The sequence below is a fragment of the Lasioglossum baleicum genome, chromosome 14, assembly GCF_051020765.1.
Source record: "Lasioglossum baleicum chromosome 14, iyLasBale1, whole genome shotgun sequence".
In the NCBI taxonomy this organism is placed as follows: Eukaryota; Metazoa; Arthropoda; class Insecta; order Hymenoptera; family Halictidae; genus Lasioglossum; species Lasioglossum baleicum.
The window spans coordinates 6981428-7006722 of NC_134942.1; the positions used below are offsets into that span (position 1 = coordinate 6981428).

At 48.3% G+C, this 25295-nt stretch overlaps 1 protein-coding gene across 4 annotated transcripts in view; it reads left to right on the forward strand.

Moving 5' to 3' along the window:
• The window catches only part of Bi (T-box transcription factor bifid), a 120241-nt gene that overhangs the window by 36580 nt on the left and 58366 nt on the right, over positions 1-25295 (forward strand). For 3 of the 4 annotated variants that reach the window (XM_076438589.1, XM_076438590.1, XM_076438592.1), the window contains exons 3-4: positions 10553-10666; positions 14786-14948. In XM_076438589.1, coding sequence (XP_076294704.1) covers positions 10553-10666; positions 14786-14948 — 277 coding nt within the window. The remainder of the gene's footprint in view (positions 1-10552; positions 10667-14785; positions 14949-25295) is intronic. The other variant, XM_076438591.1, reaches the window with a different exon arrangement.

Sequence of the window (25295 nt, forward strand, 5' to 3'; positions counted from 1 at the left end):
CGTTAGAGCAGTCTCTTTCTCTCTCACTCTCTCGCGAACAGTTTCTTCAATTAACTCCGGGTTCCACGGTGAACTTCATTAACCCCTAAGTGGACTTTCCATTTCGGGTTAACTGTGTTCCGAGGGTGCAGCTGTCTGGAACTGAAATCAATTCTGCTTTTCACTGATCATTTGTTTTTCTTCGGAGCGGTCCGTGCAGGTGGCTCGGGAAGGAATGTGAGAACCTGACGAGGGACCAGGGAAAATTGACTTGGAGATGTGTGGTAGGAAAAAGGTCATCGAATATCTTCACTGTAATTTTATGTTTTTTTTTTGGAATTAAAGTTCAAGGGACTCTGTCCTTCCAAATAGGAAAGAATTACGGGAGTTATCGCAGCCTCTGAATCAAATTTCCCGCGAAGGTCCGGCTGTAATCGGGGCCCCAACGGAAAACCATGAAGAAGAATAAGGTGCAGACGTAGAAGGAAGACAGAGAGCGCAGTCCCGGCTATAAAGGGAAGGATAATAGGAGTACGGTTCGGAAGAAAAGGGTTTTAAGAGACAAGAGGACGGACGATCTGTGCTCGCGACAGGGAATGCCATTGCGGAAAAAGGGAGTGGCGGTACAGCCGAGGGGGTGCGGGAGGGTGGTGGTTGTATGCCCGGTTCGTTCACGGGGTCCACGAGAGTCTTGTCGAACAAATCGGTACAAACGATCGTCGTAAAGCAGTTAAGGCGAGTTTATATACGCCTATGGTTCTTCGGGGACCCCGGGCCCCGTGGAGGCGGCCGAACGTAGAGATGACCAGCTCCGATAGGGAAACCGATAGTCGCCGGGGCTCTCCTCGGGGCCCCTCTTGGGCCCTCGTGGGTCCCTTTTATCCCGAGGCCGCGGCTCGGGGACCCCCGCGGCGAGGAACTTTTTTAACTGGATCCCTGCGACGGGGGCGAACCGACGAAGGGCCCCTCTTAGGGGAACGGGAAGAGGACACGGGACTGTCTCAAAGTTGCGCTCTGTTCCTCCACGCAATTTACGTTTTACGTTTTCTGGGGCCCTTCTTCAGGTACCCTCGGGCCCCGAAGAGGGCGGGCAAGTCGATGGATCGTCGCACCGGACGATTTAATTTCACTTTTCACGTCCCCACCCGGAACGAATCGCTCTTTTGTTTCTCACCCGGCCTGCACGAATCGTCCACCTCGAATCCTGTCTCGTGGAAAGCGTGTCGAGATGATTTTTAAACTTTGACCACCGTTTTCAGACCCTCTAGCTTGTCTCTCACACTGTGCTGGATCCTGCTGAATTCATGTACACATTCAGCTGCTGCTTCTCGCACAACTAGCCCATTCCACCCGGGGAATTTATACTATGTATACCTGCTCAACTTACCTTGTAATTAGTGTATGGAATAAACTTTCTCTTGCTCCGGTTCTGTCGAACTTCTCCACCCCGACCTAACTCGAGCAGAATTCAACCCGTACGACCAAGATTCGAGCGAACCCGATTCTTCCGCGGTGCACACGTGGAGGAAACTTTTCCTCGAAGGTTACCTGAAATATTCAATGAGAGGTGTCCATTCTATAGAAACTACGTGGTGCATCGTTTCTTCGGAACGATAGGACAACCAATGACAATAACGAACTCGAGCAAACGATGTCAGCCATTTTGCTTACCTGGCTCCACTTGCTTCTCCATATAATACAGGAAATGTCTTGATTTACAATTGATCGAGATTTTCATTTTTCTCGGTTCTCTCGGGGCCATCGATCCCAGCCGTGAAACCAGCCTTTCCGGTTTTTATTTTGCGACGAGCCCATCTAGACGGGATCGCGCCTCGCGTTCGCACTTGACGAGCTTTTCTGGGGGGGTGTGACGCGTCTTCCACCCCCGTGACAATGCGGCTTTCCCTCGTAGAACAGGCGAGACCCGCATTATCCGCGTTTACGATGCATCGCGGCTTGCAACGCGACGCGTTTCCATCCGCGACGCTCTTTCACACGTTCCCGTCTTATGGAAACGGTTCTCGTCTGTTAGGCTCGCGATCTCGCCGCGCTTCACGCTCCTGGATCCTTTAATCTGGCCCTGCGATCTCCTGAAGCGCCAGACAATGAAGCTCCGGGACAATCTCATTGTCCTCCTCCTGAAAGTTTTGTCCCCTTTTACATTAATAATTCTAATTCGACTATTTTTCTAGTAAAACCAGTGGACATAACACGCAACCTTGCGCACCTTCAAGTGTATATTCCTATTGGCTGGACGTCCACAACAAAGAGATAGAACTTTATATCGACAGACCGGAGCGAATGCGTTAATTCGGCAATTTTTTCGACAAAAGTACCGTCACGATTTCCATAATTAATACTAAACCCGCCCCGCGCTTAATACAACCAGCGTATACTGCCTTATAAAATCGGGAAGATTGAATCCACGAAGATTCGGCAAGGTTCTTACGATAATATACGTTCGGATAATGAAATAAAGCGTGTTTATAACTCCGATAATTACCGGCCGACTCTGTGGTAGGTTCGTACGAGAAACAAAGAAGCCGGGAGCGATCGGCGCGTTGCGAAATCGAAGCGTCGCGAGTTCCCGCGGCGCCTTTGTCGCGGGGAACGGCGAGGGGGGTCCGGGTGATTTCGATAATTGCGAAACCGGGAGTCGAGAATCTGGTTCTCGGCGGTTTTAGTAGCGCCGTGCGGTTGTTCGGAATTGAGCGGACACGCCGTTCGGCAGATTCTTCATAAAATTCGCCGGGGCCTCTTATCTCCGTGGCGGATTGCCGCGTTCTGCTCCGAGGATTCTGGTTTCGGCTTCGGGAAGGAGCAGAAGGATGCGAGCGACGACGCGCGTTGCACGCCGCAATCGACCGGTAAGCCAAACGTGTTTTTTAATCTCGCCATAAAACGCAGCGGGCTTTCAATTTTATTGTCACGGGGACCGAAGAGTAAAATGCGCGAGAGAAAGAGAGAGAGAGAGAGGTAAGAGGCCGGCTCGCGGACCGAGGCAAATCATCGGTAGGCGAAGCTTAGCGATAAAATAAATTAACTGGAAAGCTACCGGGTTGCGGATCTGCGCTTTCGGCGAGCGTCGCGCGTAATGACGGCCCGTAAATAACGATTGAACGTTCGATTTATCGGCGCGGAACGCGCGTAAAACCGCGTCAATCGACCGCCTCTCGGACGCAAGCCTCCGCGACGACCACGCGGTCTCCGCTTACGAGATCCAACCCGATAAACGCTTTAATAAAGCCGCGTTTTTCTCGACCGAGGATTCGTCCCGGTCTGTCGACGCGCTCCAGATCTTTCGGATCTCTGCTCCTGTCACTACCTTTATCTTTGATGCTCCATTCCCTAAACCCATCAACTTTATCTCGTTTTTGAGAATTATTTTCATCACTGTGTCTTCGACGAATGTCCACAGCGGTAAAAGCCGGTTGTGGTTAAACGGTTCGGTTCGATAATCGTTCACCCCGGGAGCCGTTGGAGGCAGAAGTCGAGCGCGACGAGGTCGCAATCTTCGTCACCGATCTCTGCTCAGAGAGACCGCGGAGAGGCTACGCAACGTAGCGTCCTCTAGGCACGCAAGGTGTTCTACAGGTGTTCCACGGGGCTAGAGAGACACGTCGCGTTTCGCCAACCTGGATCCCCCCTCTGTTCCTTCGATTCTCGTTAACGAGCCCGGTAGGCGAGCATCGAAATACCGAAACGACAGAACCAGAGAGAGAGAGAGAGAGAACCGATTGAAAGATGGAAAGAGAACGATCGAGCCCGAAGCGATCTCCAGATCGGCCTCGGCCGATAGAGCCGTAACGCCGAAAATTAGCGCCGTCTGAGAAACAAATATGGTGGCGGCGGGGAGGGAGAGGGGTTGTAGTAGTCGAGACTGTGGCGCGGAGAGGACTATCGAATAAAAAGAACGACAGGACATGAGGCCGTGAGGTGGAGAGGCAAGAGAAGGATAGAGAGCGTGGCTCGGACCCTGGACGAAGGGAGAACGAGCCGCGCGGAGACAAAGGGAAAGGGAGAAGAATTTAGGGACGTGGCTGGCTCTGCGAGCCGCGCTTATATCCTGGGCCCTTCGTCCTCGCACATCACCGCGGGCTCCTGAGGTTTCCTGGAAGCGAGAGCTCGCTTCCACCTGCCACACACTGCGGAAACACGGCGACCGCGTCGTGTACACCGGGTGTCCCGCAAGTCGCCACGCTGCTTGTCATCGTACAACGGACAGTGGCGCCACGACACACCGAACCCTTCCTCCTCGAAGCCCTTTTGTGTTCTTCAACTTTTTCTACAATCGTTCAGGCACATTATTTCATTGTAGGTGTTGGGTTTCATAGTTCTGGCGCTGCGCCATTCAGAATTGTTGCTCGACGTTCTCTACCGTCATTCAGTAACGCTATTTCATTGTCGATTTCTTCAAGCCTTTCTTCAAAACCTTGCGATTTATACAATTTTCGTTTCTCTTGAAAATCTGCAATTTCGTCAAGAGCAACGATCATAGTTGGCCTGTTATACGAACGTTCAGCAGCGCCCTCTACATAGACGGCGCTGCGATCGACGAAGGATGATGGCAAACACGTCTTCGGACTCGCTGTCGACTCCGGGTTTCTGAAACATAGAGTCATATGAAATTTCATAGCTGAAACTGATACAGAGCATTGCGACAGGGGAATGATTATCAGGAGTCACTTAAGCATAGAGTATTTCTCGAGGAGTGGAATTACAGAGACACTTTCTATTCGGTGCTGCGAGCGAATTTGGTACTTTTCCGTAGAACAGCGGCTGGAGTCCTTCGACCAACAATATACCCTGACTTGTAACGAAAAGACCGGGTTAAATTGCAGAAAGAAGTAGAAAATTAAAATTTGTCACATGGCAACGATTCTCTTAACACGATCACTGTCACGCGAATGATATGTGGGTCGCACAAGATCCACCTCTGAAAACTAATTTCTGCCACAAGCAAATTGCTCGAGCTAAATCTCATTAGTATCAGTCTCGTCTGAACGGCTTAAACAAGCAATCGCAGCACTAAACTTCAACCCTGCGGTCCCAGTTTTATTAGCTTAATTAGTATGATTTTACGAGATCTTTTAAGATAATGGTCTCGCAGTGATCACGTTAATCCTCTGGGGGCTACAAATTTCACTAAAACGCAACACGGTGAAGCATTTTTAAACCCGGAGTAGAGGCTCGTTAAATGTCAAAGTCAGAGAAGAATGACAGCGAGAGGCGCCAGCTTAGCGTCCGGGTCACCGAGGACCCGGCGCCGTGCAGCGAGGGTCAGGCCGATCGTTTCGACATCGTAGCCTCGAAGAAGTGTTAATAACTTTTTCTCCACGCGAGACGTAACTCATTCCCGTGGAATAACCGGCGTCCGAAGGAAATATCTGTCGGTGGAATTTATTCCCTAGGACGGAGTGGGAAACAAGGAGGGTACCCCGCGAGGCGAGAAATGGTACTCGCTTATAAGATCGTAAGCCCGAACACGTGTCGGCGTTCCGAAAAACGGCGCCGCGCCGCTCGGGCCCGAGCTTCTTTTCCCGTAATCTGTTCGAGCGCGGGGCCATTAAACCGGAGGACGCCTCGTCTTCAAAGGAATGTCACGGGGTTACGCCCTTTCTCATCGACCAAAAACTGCCCCCTCTCTCCCCCTCAGTCTCTCCTCTCTCTCTTACTCGGTTGGTCTCCGTGCGCCTCGGTTCTTTTTAATGTCCGTGGCATCATCGGTCCAGAGAAACCAGCCGCCTCTTCTCTCTTCTCTCTTTCTTGGCCCCCGTTCTGTCCCTTATCGGCCGGGCTTAAAAAGTTACAGTTTTCGGTCGCTCAAAGAGCTTTATCAGACGATTTACAGCTTTCAGCAGCCTCGTACGACGTCGTTCCCGGCCAGATAATTTGCTCATTGCCGCGGCACGCGGGCCCCCGGTGAGTTATGTGACGGGAAATTGGTGCAACGCCGTGCCGACAGCGTCCAGGGAAGCCGGTTTATCGGGATCGCTCGTTACGAAAGCGCGGGAGTGCGTCGCCGATCGGTTTAGATACGCCGGATTAATTCCCTCGATCGTTCGCGATCGCTCCCGATTTTCTCCCTCCGCTCTCCAACCCCCTGCGATTGTTCCTCGCGTCTCTGCGACGATGCTTCTCTGGATTCTTAATAAGTATATTCATGCAAAGAAAAATCGTTTGAATTAATTGCAAGATATACAGGGACCACATAGACAACCATATCGTTTCTTAACCATTTTAATTGTGCACCTAGAAATCCAATTCATGGATTCCCAGAATTCGCGAATTTTACAAGCTCCATCCAGGTGGACGTCGGATAGATTTCTCTCGCTTTCTACTTGGACGACGAGTCTCCTCGGAGCCTCTCGAGAGGATCCTTTTCTCCCGAGAAATCGGCGTGCGTAATTTTAGGCTTCGATCCAGACACGCGCGTCGGTATCGCGTATCCTCTCGCGGGATGTTTTGGCTCGCATAGCCGGGATAATCCGGCTTAGCGTCCTTCAGCGTGCTCCACGTGAATGAGAATCGATCCGCCCTTCGTCAGGATATTCAGGACAGTAGGCAGATGCTACCAGGATCCCTAACAGGCCTTTAAAATCGACCGATTCCAGCCCTCGTCGAGCCTCGGATTTTCGGGTGTCTTGTCCGCGACTTCCGCTGGGAGTCTCCATCGATTGCGTCGACTTACTATGCAACGTTTCTGGAGTCTTTGTTGCCCGAATCTGTGGGAAATTGTGCGCCGAACGATCTCGTTGCCCCGAATAATTTTTTAGTAGGAAAATAACAGAAGAAACGGATCTTTTTTTCAAAAAATTCTTTTCGCTGTCGAAGCCGCAATGAACCTCTTGCTGTATTATTGTGTTCGCAGCTAGTACATTGGAGCTCCTTTGCTCCGAATAATTTTTTAGATTTGAAAATTAGATTTGCAGTGTGTCTACGTTAAACATTGTGCAAACATAAATCTAAATCGGGAGCCACGCATCGACGAGCCGATGAGCTTCCATTCATCCGCTCGGCTTGAGCAACTCGCTTTAACGAACCGCGAACCTGCCGACATTCACGCCGAAAAATCCCCTTCTGAAAAGGGCGCGGCGCATGGTGCGGCGTGGCGGCCGAGCAACCGGCAAGAAAGTCTTTTTCTGAATGAGATTAGTCGAGTCTTGCGAGAACTTCGTTATTCTCCTTCGCGCAATTACGAAGTTCGCGTGGTTGAACCGACCCGTGAGCGCAAGAGCGAGGAGGAGGCCTCTGAATAAAAATCAACGCCACGTCGTCGTCGGGCCTCCTTGTGCCTCCTTCGTTTTCTCTCGGTTCTCCTTCCTCGTTCCTCGCGTTCTCTTTCCGTTGTGCCTCTACCCCGTGCCTCGAGGAGCTCCCTGAAGTTCGCGGGCGGAGCCCTGCCACGGCCTCCGTGATGCCAAAAATTGGCCAATTACGAGCAAAGATTGCGCCAGACAGCTCTCCGCGATCCGTTCTCTCCTTCCTCGGGGATGTAATGTAATTACAGTCGCTCACACGCTCCGCCGAAACACCGTGCGCGCAACTAAGTTCCAAAATCGTCGATCCGATCCGCCGTTTACGATCGTCCTCGGCCAACTGCCTCCTCTGACAACCGATCCTTAATCCTTCCCGCCGCGCGGATTTTAATCGCCTCTCCCCGATCGTTCGGGGCCCGAATCTGGGAACGGTGGATTCTAGTTTTCGTTGAACAACTCTGGCAAAAACGTGATCATTTTTGCGATCGTGTCTCTCCAGGATCTTTGGAAAATTCTACACGAAATAGGGAATACTGAAGTCGCAGAATAATTGTAGCCTCTTCCAAGAATTCCGACAAAAAGGAGCACAGGAAGCTCGATTATTCCGAGCCTGTAATTTTCTGCAATCTCTCCAATGCCCGCGAACTTCTAAACGAAATAGATAAGACCACAAGTAACTTCAAAGATTTCGGAATTGCAACGGGTGTTATCAGTCACTGAATTATTGTAGCCTCCTCCAACGATTCTCGCAAAAAGGTGCACAGGAAACTCGATCATTCCGAGCTTGTAATTTCCTGCAATCTCTCCAATGCTCGCGAACTTCTAAACGAAATGTAGAAGATGATCACGAGGAGTGGGCGAAGTTACGTAGTATAAAGCGAGTCGATATCAGAGGTTTCCAAATCGGCCGAAAGGTTCGAGTGAAATTCCGCGCTCGGTGTCCTGATGAACTTTTAAATTGGACTTGGATCTTGCTCGATCGCCGGGATTAAAATTAAATATCCCTCGTCTCGCTCGCTCTCTTCGGAGAAGTACAAAGAGCCTCGTCGAGAGAGGGGAATGTAGCAAACATTCCAATTTACACGGAGACTCCGGCGAGCCAAACCGAGATGGAAATATGTATAGTCTCGCGGAGTATAAGTCCGAGAGAGCGTGCACGTTAGTTAGAGCTCTCTAATTGGGAACAATGGAGGATATCCCGAGCGTCGGATGTCCACGGAGAGACGCGCTGTCTTATATTTATCGGGGAACCGCGGCCGAGCAACAACGTATTGTTCGCTCGAAGGGGGCGACCACGAGAGGTGCTTTCTCAGACACTACTCGTTTATGGCGGCTAATTACCGTAATTGGTCTCCCCCCGGCCGTTATAACGGCGACGTTTAAGGGATACTCGCGCCGTTAGCATACAAAAGTACAATAATTCGACGACGGGGACCGAGGGGCGAGGGGTTCACGAACAGAAGGGTGGGGAGGACAGACACCGGCGATTTCTCTTTAGGGAGTCGCGCGGCATCCATAATGGCGAACCGTTTCTGCGAGCATAGCGCCGCGTAGCTTCTCTTTTTTGCGAACGTTGCTTTCGAACCGAGCGGAAGAGAATTTTAATTCGTCCATTTATCGACCAGGATTTCCCATAACGGATCGGTCGTCGACGTTCGAGAGCCCTTTGGCTAACGGTCCTCGCGGACGTGTTCCCTTCGCCGCTTCTTGTTTCGCGATGTGTGCCAAAACGCGAGACAACTACCTTCTTGCACGATCCTCGATCCATGTTAATGTAAAATTAATTGATTTGTGATGTATGCAAGAGATTTCAACGTAAAATGCTGATTTTATGCATTTGACGCTTGTACATTGTCTAGCTTTCTGGAAAACAAGTGTTTTCAATATTTTAGAAAATTATGGTTGGCTGAGGGACAGGTGGCCGAGGCAGAAGGGATCTAAATCGCGATCGACGGGCCCCAGTCGCGGTGTTGGCTTGTCCCTGACACTCGACGGAATGCCGAGAGGTCGGGATAGAAACGTGCACGAGTCAATCGTCGCCGCTGTCAGATGCGGGCCCGCGCGTTCCCCGGAATAAAAAGCAGATCCTTCTAGAGCACAAGAGAGACAGAGAGTCGGAGAGCGAGAAACGACGATCGCGCAGCACAGCACGCGGCGAACGCTGGCAGTGCCGAGCAGTTAGGGAGGCACTTGGTGCACGTCGGGGAATTATAATCCCCGGCGTGCACGAAGAAAAGGCGCCTTCTGCGATGCGGCGCGATGCTACGCGATGCAACGCGAGATGCGAGACGCCGAATGCCGCACAAGGCATTTCGTGGCCCGGCGTGTTTTCACTTTTTCCGCGCGGGCTTTGTAAGACACTGGCAGCGACAGGAATGCCGCGGCTTCGTGAAAATACCGCGCGAGCCTCGGCCACGCGGAATCGAACGTCGTTTTTCGAAGAAACCGCTCTTGTTCTTGCGGCCCGCACCGCGAAATTCGACCGACCTGGCCCAAATGGCCCTCACCAGGGCCACCGACGCCCTTGCTTCGATGTCCTCCATCGCTCAATTGCTGATTCATTACGCCTATAGTACATTTTTTCCCATAGAACTCGATACCATTATACACGGAAGTTCGATGACCAATAATATTCAACAGACCAAGCTACATAAATGATGTATGGCTACATATATGATGGAAAATTAATTTTATATTGTGTGTGAAAGAAGTAAATTTATGTAGAATTAATATTATTTGAGAGGGGTAATATTATTTATATAATTAGTTTAATAATAGCATATAAATTTTATATAAAATTAGTGGGATTTGTGTAGAATTAATATTGTTGAATGGGTTAATATTATTTGTATTAAATTTAATAGTTTGTTTAGGTTTAGTATAATAATAATAAAGCTTAATATTATAAAGGGTATATTAAATGTTTTGAAAATTATAATAAACTGGAAAAATTTATATAAATTTCATATATATTTAATGAAACTAAAAATGAGGGATTTTTGCTTGAGTAATAGGTTTTGATTAGGTAAAGATACGTAAATGATGTGATACACGTGTTCTTCGAAACGAGGTTATTTGCATAGGTTAACACGATGTAAATGACACGCGAAAGACAGTTAAAAATCGTCTAGTATTGCCACAATAAAAACTGGTGTTGCACGACGCGTGCATTAAACGGTTTCATTAAATTACGGATTAATCCTGCCACGACTCCTTGAAAGAGAGTACTCAATTCCTGAATATTTTCTAATTTTAGTTACTATAGAAATATTGCTAATATCTAATCGAAATGTATCTGTTGATCCGGGGTCTAGGCAGATGTTCCCTCAGATGAAGTTCCGAGTTTCCGGGCTGGACGCGAAGGCCAAATACATGCTGCTGCTGGACATCGTCGCGGCAGATGACTACAGATACAAGTTCCACAATAGGTGAGTAATTTAATCAGGTCCACTCTCGTTAATAAGTAGATTGCGGATGTTTAATTGAAATTAAAATTTTCTACCTCGATTGATACATGCAGCTGTGAAATGAAAAACATTTAAACGGGTTGAAGTCAATGTAACAGCGGTTCTAAATTGTTATGCAGCTTTTACCAGATGTGTTTGGTCTATGTTGTCTCGTAAAAATGAAATTTATTTCTCCATAAATGCACGAAATCCGTAGTCCACTAACAAATTAAGTGAATTGATCCTAGAAAAATAGTCGGGCAGTGTGTGTAACCGTTCGCAAATGTCTACGCTCTCGCGGACTCATAAAGGTGTAATTGTCACGGGCGGGACGCGTTAACGATCCCGACCGTTCCCCGAATCGCCTCGGCCCTCTCGGAACACGTGAATTAATGCAATTATCTGATTATTCGATGCCTTCGTGGGTCGCTACAGCGTTGGTGGCGCGTTCTGCGATCAGCCCGCGGAGATGAGTTACTTTTTTCCTGTTCTGGGACGAACCCCGGCGATCATCGTCGGGGTGATGATGATGATGACGATAATGATGATGATGATGAAGTGAGAATCGGCGTTCGGTGAAAGTCGTTTTACTCGAGTCAACACAAAATTCGCTGCCCCCTTACGCTCTCCTTTTTCTTCTCCGTTTCAAATTTGCATGCCTCGATCATTTCCCTTTTTATTAAAGTAACAAAGTGCGGGCAATTTTTCGCAAGAAATCCGCTGCTTTGTGAAAACATTGGCCTAGTCATCTTGTTCTTTTATCTCGAACCGTGGGAACAGAAATTAATATATACAACGCAAAAATTCGACGTAAAAATTTCGCACAGATGTCGCTAGTGGTGCCGGTTGTTTGCAAGAGTTACCCTGTTTCGAGGAAATCGCGATTGTCCGGCGCGAAACTTTCCACGGCGACGCGGCGAATAATAAATTTCTACTTGTAAGTTACGAGTTGCAAACAGCGGAGAGTTGTCTTATCGCCGAGGTCCGGGGCACTGTAATTCAACGCCACGGACTTTCTCCGGAGGAGATTTATATTTCGAAACGATCACGTTCGAAAAGTTTGATTATAGTGACACATTCGCGGGGAATTAGCAGCGGGGGCCTCCGAGAAAAACGAGAAGCCCGGCCCGAGACCCAGCCCGAAATTACACGCTCGGACAGTCCGGGAGGCGTGATTATCGCGTGTTTTCGGACTTAACGCTTCGGACGTGGCCCGTCAGAAATTTATGCGCGCGAAATTGCAATACCGATCGGGCGTCTCGATCCGCCGAAAACGATCTCCGCGAAACGATTTCCCGCTTTGAACTCGGCTGCTCGAGTTACCTCCCTGTTAATTGCATGGTTACCTTTTGCCTTCTTTTTGTCGAGGCTCTCGAAACCGCTAATCATTTCATTTCGATTTCTCGCCTCTGCGTTAACATGAAAAATGAAAATGGAGGATTGGGGCTCGATTAAAACAGTGTCGATCATCCGGGAATATTCTTTTTATCTGTTTGGACTCTCCTCCTCGCAAATTTAGTCGTTGAACGAAGATGATGAGACCATAGGTGTTTCAACTGTGAAGAGGAGTATTTATTTCATTTTATTTTGATTGATTCAGAGTGTTAGAAGTCATTGTTTCGATTTGGTATAACAGGTAGCTTGTCGTCTGCGCTTAGAGTGGGCGTGGCTTGGGTGCTCTCGATGCCTACAGGCTACAGAGTCTGTCTTACAAGGGAAGGGCCCCATGTGTCCGACTTCGATTTTGATAATTTGTTGTGAGACAATAGCATATGGATCCCTAATGATGTCTGCAAAATATCAGGTGTAGTTACTCAATAGTTTTAAAGATATATACAATTAAACTTTCATACTTTGTTGATATTTCGTTGATAATATTTGTCAGACATCATTAGGGATCTCACAAAAGATCATCAAAATCGAAGTCGGGCACTTGGTGTCCTTCCCTTGTTAGATTCTAGAAAGTAACCTAGATTCAATCTTCTAAAAATCCAGCTGCAAGAAGTCTAGAACCTTGGTTGGAAACTTTGCTCGGTGAATTTGCTTGCCGAGCCGTGCGAAGTGGGCGTGGCTTGGGCGCTCCGCGGGGCAATCGGTAGTCGGGCGCGGAGCAAAGCGTTCCGCGGGTCGTTTAGCCGTCATCAAGGCTTCCCGGAAGATCTCTCGCGGCCTGGGGATTCAGACACGCGTTCTCACGAGGCACATCGGCGAACAATCAGGCGCGTTTAGCCTTTTGCCGGCCGGTTTTTCCTTTGGTTCTTGTTCGACGCCGGCTGTGGTTCGCCGGAAGCGGCGAGCGTACGCGTTCCGACGCGTCGCGAGGGTGTTAAACGGAACATAATTGTCCTCCCGGGAAAGCTGTCGGGGAAAATTCGTGCGGCCGACTTCGAGACAAAGCGGCGGAATCCGAGGAAACGCGTCAGCGATCCGGGCTCCTTAAGCGGACCCGTGGCACCGGAGCAGAGGAGAGCGTAAATGGCGAATCCGCGGCACGGCGTCGATTCCCACGCGAATGAATGAAACGGGATCCTATTCCGTAGCCGTTCTCGGCGTCCGATGGCTTTTTGCAACCGCGAAATCGTTACCGCCGTGCCCTCCTCCCCTGCATTTCCCGCGATTCCAGCGAAATATTTAGGTCCTTCCGCGAACCACGGTTCTTGTTCCATTGTCACCGGTACACGCGCCCAGACCGTTCCGCTTTTGCGGAAACCGCGAGAGGTACGCCTACGCGGCCGACCATAAGTGTACCGGAACAGATACTGTCTCGGTTAGGTTGTTACGTAGAACATTTCCCGTTTTATAATACTCGCCGAGCGGTTTGACGCGAGACACGCTAAGGTGTCTGCACACAAATTTTGATCAGACTCGTATAAATCTTCGTCCTTAGAAGAAGAATGTTTCTAAATTAACATATAAATCTTTAGACGAAGAAGAAACACATGTTGTCCAGAATCTAACACTTGATCTCGTGTCACAGTTAAATGTGCTTTGTCAGCGCAACTAATAATTCATTTGATTATACTCTTTCTCTCGTCCACCAGAGATATATCATTTCAAAGCCTGGACTCTAATCTTTCAATCTTCACTGTTTTATCTAGATCTAGCGAACCCCGTTATTAGATAGATTCCATCTCCCAGTATCAATCGTCATAATATCTTAATGATACACCGAGATCTTAACACCAACACTGTACTCAAGTGGAGTTAACATTTTGACTGCCACCGTGTCAACATGTTAAGGCAAGTACGAACAATGCAGTATGAGAGACAGAAAATTTTGTTGCCGGTATTACGAGGATTGAGTGGTATCCAACGCCTCGAACGATCGACAGTGATTTTTCTAACAAGCAGGCAGATAGAAACGTCGAGACTGCGCATCGAAACGCGGAGACCACAATGAACGTGATTACATCACGCGACCGCAGCCACTTTGGAACTCGTCGAACGAGTTCCTCTTCCTTCGGTCGTTTGACCCACCTGCGATGATCAGACTGCGAACGGTTAGACACGCCTCCCCTTAAAAGACAACAATCGCGGTAGCCGGTGCTTAGAGGGATCGGCCGGACGAGGCAGATCCTCGGCATCGACACCTTCTTCCTTCCAGCGATCGAGAGTTAACGAGACCTCGCAAGCCTCTGAACGGAATCTATGTTTTGTGACAACAATGATTCAGTAAACTGTGTTTTTTATTGTGCTAGTTCCTGCAAAAAATAAAAATAAAAACTGATCAGCTGGATAACTACTAGCTTTTCTACAAAAGTATATGTCTGAATTAGTGTTCGCACTTTAATTTATAAACAGTTCTTCCTAATTCACTCGAAGTCGAAAATACAAAACATACAAACACGCCAAAAATAGAAATGAAAACTGATCAACTCGATAACTGTTACTTATCGTGTAAAAATATATGTATATTTCTGAATGATTGTTCTCACACTAAAAAGTCCGAGTAACAATTTTATAAACATTTCTTTCCAATTCACTCGAAGTCGGTGAAAATGGAGCTGCACAAAGCTCGCTGCACTGTCCCCAATGTTCCTATCAGTGCTGTAACGGTGTTCCCGTGTATGTCTAACCATAATCTACGTGTTTGTCGAGCAGCAGGTGGATGGTGGCGGGGAAGGCCGACCCGGAAATGCCGAAGAGGATGTACATCCATCCGGACTCGCCGAGCACCGGCGAGCAATGGATGCAGAAGGTCGTGAGCTTCCACAAGCTGAAACTCACCAACAACATCAGCGACAAGCACGACTTTGTAAGTATTGTACGTACCGCCAACCAAACAATTACTTACTTACTTAGCCACTAAGTCGGAGCTCCGAGTCTCGCAATTAATCGCCTAACTTTCGCCCAGCTTTACGACCCCCCCTAACGATCGGCCGATTAGAAGCTCGTTAGCGGCTGTACTCACGACGATGACGAGAGGCGTACACGCACTCTAAAAATCGACGATCATCTCGCGAATCACGTTCGATCAAAACACGCGTTCTGTTCGGGATCGGAACGATTATATTTTTAATTTTTTATCGGGCAGCGTTTGGAAAAATTTCTGCTTGCTAATAATGAATTTCGACCTTGGTCGAATCGTACTCAAAGAACAAGGAGAGTATACTATCAATTTTAATTAAAATGTACGACGCAGACACAATTTTATTTTTATTTAAAATTTACCATGATCGACAGCAAAGGTACTCTCACAGCTATAACAATTAGGACTACTTAAACTATAAAATTCGTTTTTGTCTACACTTACTACAGAATTAGATTAAGATTAAACATAGGTGACTGCGGATCTTTGTGCAAAATAATTGTCTATATACATGGATATAAGAGGATCGAATAAAATCTGCATGCAGCAGACTGAATTCGAAATCTTGGTCCAGAGTCGACCCGACGCGGTATGCAGGGGGTCGAGGTTAAATTCGCGCGAAATTCCGCAGACGAGCGGTCCTGGCCCGGAAACCTGGTCCGAGGGTCCTGCGAAAGGACCGGAAACGCGGGGTCCGTGTTTCCTCGGCGAGCAAGCAAGCGACCGACGAGAAACACAAGGATTTGGTGGTGGTTGGACGGAGGGTATGCGGGGACGGGAATCGACGATCGGATTTCCGCGAGGATTCGTAACCGGCGCGGCGGGCTAATCCGGGGATTAAGTTATCGCGATGGATTTCGCCGTCAAGTAGTTGCGTGTCGTTCTCCCCCTGTTGCCCCGGCCGCCCCCTGTCCAGCCCTCCCTCCCCGTTCGCCCTCGGTTGTTCTATTAGCCCCCCGGTTCTCTCTCACCTTTTCTCTTGAGAAAAGAAGAGGGGCCTGCGGAAGCCAGCGTCTCGCAAAGAAGCCTGGCTCTTTCAGCGTGTCCCCCACCGCTGGTCCCTCGGCTACCCCCACCCCCCGTCGGTTCTTCTCTCTTTTTTTTGCGAATCCTTTTTGCGGCAGTCCGTGTCGGCGTCCTTTGAAGGATCTTGCATCGCTGGCTCGTGAAATCTAGTCCTCTCGTGAACAGCCGGGGCCCAGAGCGATGTCAATGGCTGGCACAGCCCGACCTTTGTTACCGGCAGCCTTTTTCTTCCTCGTAGCCTTCGTCTTCTTCTACTTCTTCTTCTTCCTTCTCGTCTTCTTCTTCTTCTTCTTCTCGTTGTTCCCCCTTATGGTCGCCGTGTATCGGTGCACCACCTTTGCGCAAGTCCTCGTCCCCTTCTCTTCGTGGGCCCCGGACAGGGTTGAAGGGGGACCATCGAAAGGTAACGTCTCGACGACGTTAGCCACGGTTCACCTACGATCTACCAGGGGACAGCCTTCGACCGCAAAGCATCACGAGGGATCCAGTTTGTGCACGAGTCCAGAAAATACCCCTACGATCAACCCCCGGCACTCGAACAGGCTAATAGCCCGTCCAGCAGCCGTCAACCCTTTCCAGATTCGGGGAAGACGCGGATTTACCCGGGGATAATGCGGGGACACTTTAGTCGACAGGATGTGGAGCGGAAGATAAGGTGGCCAGGATCGACGAGATCCTTCAGCTGGAGCGTCTTTTCAACCCCAGAGGGGATGCGGTCGGGGATCACGCTACGGCTGATGCCTCTTAGAGGATTTTTCATCGGCGACCGAACCTGAATTAATTAGACTCTGAGACGTTGCTAGCTTCGTGATCTTCCCCATGGATCGTTGATGCAAGCTGCATGAATAATAAACTAACCGTACTGAAAATTCGTCTCTGATGAGGCCCTTGAGTGATCTATTTACATTGTTGATAGGACGTCAGAGTAGAACATGCTTGGTTAACCAAGTGTTTCTACCTCGGACAGCAATTATAAGAACGGTTCGAAAATTCGTTTCGACTCTTCAAGGTAGCAGATTGGGACCTTTCACAGAGCAGAGTGAAAGCAAAAGTTTCGGCTGGCCGTGTAAACACCGCTCCGAATGTTCCCCGAGGATGACAAAGGGTCCGAGAGACGTTGGACAGTTTTCATCGCGTTTTCGACGAAGAATTGACCCAGTACCGATCCATTAACCCCGGACAAGCATCCGGTATCCGAAAGCCGGTCACTTTAAGCTCGATTCCCACGCAGCTTGCCGGGCTATACCAATCCGACGTCGAAACGGGAGCAACAGGACGCCGAAGAGGACGAGACACCAGAGTTCCCCGTTTTTCCCGGTGTTTGCTGACCACCCCGTTGTTTGCTCGTGTGACGTGGGCCTGGAGACGCACTCGAGGAAGCCGTCTCGAAGGACTCGACTCTCGTCGAGTGTCTGATTTTTGTTTGCCGCCTCGGGATTTTCCCGACAAAGGGACCCGGAGCCGAGGATTAGAGAGATCTAGCCGACCCTCGGACGGATTCCGGAGTCTGTTTGCGCTAATTTCGCTGTCTCTCTGCGGATGGCGGAGCGACGGGAGGAAATTAGTAGGACTCGAGTCGTTCTGGGACTTGTTTTCTTGAGACCTTTTTCCGTGTTTTCCGACGGCGTTAGGACTGACCGGAAGTCGCGTTGTGTCTAGACAGATTTTATAAATTTATGACAGGAATCGGCGATTTAATTTCACCCCATTTTGAGGATAAGTTTGTCAGTGTTTTTGTCGCTTTTAGAAGATGATCTTTACTTTAGGAATTGTTTCTGACTCCTTTGAGTAACTGTTTGATCAACGAGTGCTCTTCTGCCAGAAATCGCGTTATATCTAGACAGCGGATTTTATAAATTTATGACAGGAATCAGCGATTTCATTTCACCCCATTTTAAGGATAAGTTTGTCAGTGTTTTTGTCCCTTTTGGAAGATGATCTTTACGTTAGGAATTGTTTCTGACCCCTTTGAGTAACTGTTTGATCGACGAGTGCTCTTCTGCCAGAAATCGCGTTATATCTAGACAGCGGATTTTATAAATTCATGACAGGAATCAGCGATTTAATTTCACCCCATTTTGAGGGTAAGTTTGTCAGTGTTTTTGTCCCTTTTGGAAGATGACCTATAGTTTTAGAATTATTTCTGATCCATGTGAGTACCTGTATGAACGACGAGTGCTCTTCTACCGGAAGTCGGTTTGTGTCTAGACAGCGAAGCTCATAAATTTATGACAGGAATCGGCTATTTAATTTCACCCCATTTTGAGGATAAGTTTGTCAGTGTTTTTGTCCCTTTTGGAAGATGATCTATAGTTTTGGAATTGTTTCTGATGCCTTCGGGTAGCTGTTTGATCGACGAGTGCCCTTCTACGGAAAATCTCGCGGTGTCCAAGCCAGATTCTTTGTAGGTTTGGAGCCGGAGGCTTTTCCAGCGACTCGAGAGGAGGTGTTTCAGCGGGATCTGTTATTCTAGGAAAATTAGGGTGTCCGTGGGCGGCAACAAACGGCTGAATCGCGTGGTGTTGCGTCGAGCCGGTGGTTTTTCCCCCGATTTAGCCGTTCTCCGCGGCACTCGAGTCGGCTTTATCAAGGATGCTTGATCTCGCCGTTTAATCCGCGCCGCCGAAAAGCGGCCAGGCATTCGTCCTTTCACCCAGATCGACCAGCTCGTTGCATAAAGAAGATCCAGCGACTCCTCGTTTCGAGTGGTTCGACAAAAGCGCGCGCCTTGACAGCCTCTCGACGCCCGGCGTCGATACCTCTCTCACTCTCTCTTTCTCTCACTCTGTCTCCTATCCTGTCCCGTGTCCCAAGCTAATCGCTTTTAGATTTTCTCTATCCCAATTTATTTCTCTTGTCGGTAATCCAGCGATCGGCGGCGATCAGCTGGAATACTGGAAAAACCGGAAGATAATCTGTTAAATAAAACCGAACATTTGGCCTCAACCAACTCGATCGCCACGGAAATAATTAACAAAAATCTAGAACCCTGTTCGCAAGCTATGGAAACAAGAAACGTTGATTAAACGTAGAATTCGCGGAATTCTCACTTTTCTAAATGACAACTCGCTCTATTAAAAACTGGAAACGAAACGTGATCCTGCGGTTTCGAATGTATTTCGACATGTTTGCTATTTTGAACCATTCGGGGACTCGGTTTCAACTTTTATCATATTTTGAAAAATATTTCTCTCGCACACCCATTGATCTTTCTGTTGTTCCTCACCGCTTGACATCGACGCTGGTACCATGGTGTCTGTAATTTTTTTATCCACGTTATTATTTCGAAATGAACGTGACCTTCAATATGTTAGATGAACTGCTATGTGTTTTTTAATATCATATTTTAAATCGTGTGCCAAAACAAATTCATCCGTATGAGCGTCATGACCTTCAAAGTAACACAATCATATTTTTGTAATGGTTACTACTTCCATTCCGTATAGATTGAAACTGATCGAGCGGTTTAGGGGTTGAGAACACGGCTCCAATGAAACACCATTAAATTTCGCCATGGACGAAGCCAGGCATGATCAAAATATTGACGTTGCTGGTCGAGAAAAAATCGGGAGATTAAACCGTCGCAGTGGCGGCTTTCCATTTCGAACTTCCCCGCGGAAAATCAGTTTTAATGCAGATCTCCGGGGAGCGTCGCGCGGCCTTCTCCTTTTTTTTCAATTTGCCGAAAATTAAAACGGGGAAACAATCAGCGCGGCCGAACGAATCGAGCCGAAACCCGATCAAACGTGCCTCGCAGCTTTAATTATCCAGTGTCCGGCACGCGCGTGTCCGTGTACGTGGGAAATTGCGCGCTCCCGACCGACCCACCCCCGCGCGACCCTTGATTCGGTTTTTGCCAGGTTTTTTTCCCCTCCTATTTCTCGTCGGTAGCCTAGCTGCAGAACTGTGGTTACGAGCGTCGCTGACATGTCGCTTAGTGTTCCATTACCCAGGTTTTTAGCTCGTCGGTTTCCGCCTCGATTTTTCACCCCTTCCGCGCGCACCGTGGAAATCGATTCGGACGAGACACACGCGTAACATCGGAAGGAGAGTAATCGTTGCTCCGCGACGACAGTCTGTTCTCGCCGTGTTCGTCCAATTTCAATTCCATCTATGAAATGATGACGATTTTATATAAAAGATTCTTAGAGTTGCGATTTAACCCCATGCCGTAGCATTTTCTTTATAGTTACAGTGGTTAGAACGTCTTTATCCCCAAAAATGTTGTAGAAGGGAACAGAAAATTAAATATTGATTACTAGATTGTGGATCTTCATGCATCTACGGCTTCTGAAAATTTGCAAAAAAATGCCAGAATGTATCTCTCGACAGAATCTAGTGAAATTTTGATGGTATTTCAGCTTCACAAAGGTTACAACCCAAAAAATTGTCTCGAAAAATTGCAAATTGCATAAACCACCGCAGCCTATCGATTACAAATAAATCAAATTGTATTTCATCGAAAAAGAAACGCGTAACATTCATATTAGTTAGACTTTGTGAGAATCTTCGTCGCGAGTCTGACTCGTTAAAAATACGGAAAGGGGTTAATGTTAATACTAAACAAGCCCGACAGATCTTTGAATTACAAAAAAAGAGATCGCGTTGGAAAAGAGCAAAGTGGGTTTCCTCGGTGGGCCGCGGGAAAAACTGGCGCAAAAGGGTGGAAACAACGGTCAGTTTTCTGGCCGAGGGGAACGAGGCAGAAAGGAGAGTTGTTCGGTGGTTAGTCGACTCGTTTCTGGTGTTTTTTCGGCGGTCGTCCCACGCCTCGCGTCGCGACGCGGCTCGTTGCGTGCGCGCACCCATGCACCCGTGCACCCGTGCACCCACGCGGTCTCACGCACACATATCCGTACGCGTACACACACCATGGTGTCCGGGCTCATTGCGGAATCGCGTGCGCGCCGCTGAGGTGTCGTGCGTGTGAGCTTCGACCGGGGTCGGGGGCCATTTTGCTGTTCACCGAGCAACGAACACCGATCCGATTCGTGTTCAGAGCACGAACGTGTCCTGCACTCGCGAGCGTGTTGCACGCGCCATTGATGCACCACCTTGCTTCGCCTCGGTTCCCACTAAGACCATAACCCGTCTGCGACCAAATTGCAGCTTTCTCTGATCGACGTGACTGCTGGATCCTTGTCGATCGTCACTGATAATCAAACTCTCAATTTGGAGTCGATCCTTAGATGATACTTGTTGGTCAAGAATGAAATTCTTATAATGAAATTGATATTCTTTGATATTAATAGTACGAAAAATTTCCGAAACATCGAAATCAACTTCCAAGGGATGTCAGGGTTGAACGTCGCGCGCAGGTGTCTTCGGGAAAGGGCTCGGCCGGCTGCGACAGATATTACGGGATCGTTTGGCATGACCACATTCGGCACGCACTCCTGCAAATTTCCCTCGGGGATGCCACTCTGGTAACGATCGCGCGGAAATTTCTGCGGCAGATTCCGAGGGCTGTCGTGTCGGGGACGGATGCGAGGGGGTTGGACCCCGCGACGACTCATTCATACGTCCCTTTTCGCATGAAATGAATTTACATGTCCGTCACTGGCTTCCAATCGCACTATGGGAACACCTATCCCGAGATCTTGCACGAAAAACCCGTCTCCGAACAACTGATGTTTTCTACGTTATTAAAAATCCAACTTTTCGAGAGTGAATTTTCAACCCTTCGCACTCGAATGGCGACTGTGAGGCGTCGCTCGTTATATCAATATTCCAAATAATTTTGTGCAATATTAAATTTATCTGTATTTAATCAACATATTGCAGTATTGTATGAGTAAATTCGAGCGGTTTCACGTAAAACAAACAAATCGTGTAGAACGGAGGGGTGACAGATACAAAATTGGACCGTTCTGGATTTCAACTTCAAAACGCTTCGATAATATAGAATAAGAATATTCGGCAGAAATGTACGTTTATGGAGTTAAAATATTCCGCAAAAATTTAATTCCGATTTGAACTCGCGAATAAAAAAATAGTTCGAGCCGAGTTAGCGCAAATTCACTTTCAGCAGTCGATCACGGTGAAACGAGTCGTGTAAATCGTTAGATCGCCCGATGCAGAGGGAGAGAAAACCGGTAGGAAATCAGCATCGAATTCAGCGCGCCAGCTGATCGTCAGTCGGATTTCTCTACCGTTGCTGTTTTTTCGCTCGTTTTTCAATTAAACGCGGCGATCAGCGTTCCCGGGGGCGAGACGTGGCATTACGTCGACGGCTAGGTTCCGTACTCGATTAACGATCGCGCATTCCGTATCAAGACATCATCGGTGAGCCGATTCAGTGCCGGGCAATTTGCGTTCGGCCAGCGAGAGAGAACAGGCGTGGAATCCGGTCCGCGGTGGCTCCCGATCGTTATAATAAATGGGATAACGACGTAACGGGCACGCCAAAGGCAGAGAAGGGGCTCTGGATCCTCTCCGCGCGTAATTATTGCGTTTGGCGCTGGCGTCGCGCTCTCTGTTCCATGCCCTCGAACCCTTGACCGTCGCTCATTCTTTGCCCAGTCGACCAACGATGATCCATATAGCTCTGACAACCACCCCGAGGACGATCGTGTCCATTTCATTAAAGAGACGCGTTCGAAATTCGGAGAAAGTAGCTTGTTGATCTATGATGGGAGGTTTTCTGTGAGAGAAACATTTTTCTATATTTTTAAGAAAACAACAAGGAAGTTTTGCTTGCACCAGAGTCTTCGGAATTTGAGGAATTTATTCTTGAACTGTGGAGATGAATGCTATCTCAAGTGTTTACCTTATTAATACTTTGAGGATGAATGAAGATATATTGACATCATTCAACATTTTCCAAATTTTGAAAAAACAACAAGGAAAGTTTTGCTTGCATCAGTCTTCAGAATTTGAGGAATTTATTCTTGAACTGTGGAGATGTCATCTCATTAGTACTTCGAGAATGAATGAAGACATATTGACATGATGCTGAATATTGTTCTAAAGAGTCCGACTATACCGAAAGGTCAAAGATTTGGAATTCGCAGCGAAGTGGCATGCAGTTCTGAGTGCACAATGATGGTTCGCCAGTTCGCCGAAGGGAACGTCACGGCTCCGTCGGGAACCTGGAGTGTATGTAATCAGTGATTGGAGCGTCTGCGCCAGTTTACGAAGTTGCTGGATGAGCTTCGGAGTTGTTTCTAATTGATAGAGTCCCGCGCGGCGTACGTAATCAGAGGATCTTGTTAGATCCTAATCCCGGTAGCGCGTAACGCGTTCGTCCCGGAATCATTTGAAATACGATAAACGTGGAGAGACGCCGTGCATCTTCTTCATTGGGTCGTGGGAAAGAAAAAGAAAAATAATTCCGTGGGGACGAGGCACTACGGAAAAGTCCTTAACGCCGCGCCGTTGCCTCATTACCGTGGACACGTTAGGTGGGCGTAACGAGAGGGCAGCCAGCGAAATTACGACAACGGCCGCTATTTATTCTCCTCTATCGGCCGGCCAGCGGCGAGGAGAGCGAGCGGGAGGGACGAAAGACGCGCGTGTAGGTAGATTGAACCGTGTTAATTTCACGATAAAATTGCTGTGTCGACTCGTTTCATTATCTCCTGTTTAGCGCCTACTCCTCCGGCTCTAACAACCCTTGCCGTCCATCGCGGTGACTGATTATAATCTTTATAGCGGCTGGTCCGTGCGTCGGTGTGTCGAGCGTGTGCACGCGCGCGACGAGCGAGTCGCAGAACGCGGACACACGCGGTCCCGATATGAAACGGTGTCGCGCAATTATCCCCACCGTCCTCGCGATTCTAATTGGCGTTTTCGAAGCGACGCCACTGCACAAGCTTATTACCGATCGGATCTCTCGGCCGCCGGGAGCTTCTATCCTCCGCTCGCGCATTCAACCGAGTTCAAATCCTTCTGACCTAAACGCACGCCAGATCTGCGCGAATCCGTCCACCGAGCCGATCTTAGTTCCATCGGTATTCCATGAGCCTTTGAAGTACTTCGCGAAGCACATTAAATAGCATCTCCTTTTCTAGCTTGTGCTTGAATTCTAGCATTTTTGAGTCGACACAGAGTGCCTTCGCGAGATCAAAATCGGTTTGGATCCGGGAATCCTGAAGTCCCAGTTTCCAAGGACAACGCGGAGTCGATCTCCTGTTCCAAGTAACTCCTTGATCCACCAATTTGCCGATTCGAGTGGTCACATCCGCCGACAGATGGCGAGGCTCGCGGATCCGAATCGTCGACTGACGATCGACTGGCGGAGAGCTCCTCGGAGCCTCAATTTTTGGAAAGCATAGGCTCCGTCGAGCGAATTGCACGTGTCGAATGCTAATGCGTGCCGGCACCTGCGCGCCCCGCCAATAACAACCGAACAAGAGGCGAAAGGTAGTTATTCATGAACCGCAGCCGCGTGATCGGGAGGGACAGAGAAGGGAAATGAGGAACGCCGCCGCGCCGGTGCGTGTATGCGGGCGCTGATTAACGACGCCGGAGACGAGGGCTGTCGCAGTCTGGCGACACACGTTCACAAGACGCATCGAGAACATCGGCGAACGCTAATCTCCAGAACCGAAGGAATTGAGCCCGAGCTGCGCGGGTCCGCTCTCATCCTCGAATCCGTACCTCACCAGGAGCGAATTTTCATTCTTGAAGTTCATTCGACGATTATTTCAAATAGAGACTTCAATACGTGTTACAGAACTTTTTTAGATTTTTTGGAAGCCTGGAAGCTGATTATTCTTAACCCTTAGCACTCGAGTGCCATTATTCAAAATATTGTTTACACGATTAAATATGTTGGTATCTAATCAATTACCAAACATATAAGTAGACTACGGATCTTTATGCAAAATAAAAATTGTCTGCATCGGTTGCAAGAAATAGAAATTTAATTGAATGTTATTTCTACCCTTAATGATTTGAATAGAGGAGAAATCATATATTGACATCATTAATTTTTAAAATTATTCAACAATTTTGAATTTCATCTTTTCAATTTTGCTATAAATGCATACAGATCCGCAGTCTACATATAAGTATTGAATGAGGTATTATCTGAATTTTATATTCACAAAAAACAATATACAGAAAGGAATTATTCTAGATCGGAAGAAATGTTTTATTTTCAATTTAACATAGCTTCGAGTGCAAACCGTTAAGCAATGGCGTCGCTCCCCGCTGATCACAATGGCGTCCAACGTGCCAATTGAGCGACTCGAATCGACCAATCGCCCCAACCATAAGTCGCCTAATGCAAGCTGGGTTTTAGCCCTCTGACTGCGTTAAAATTGATGCACT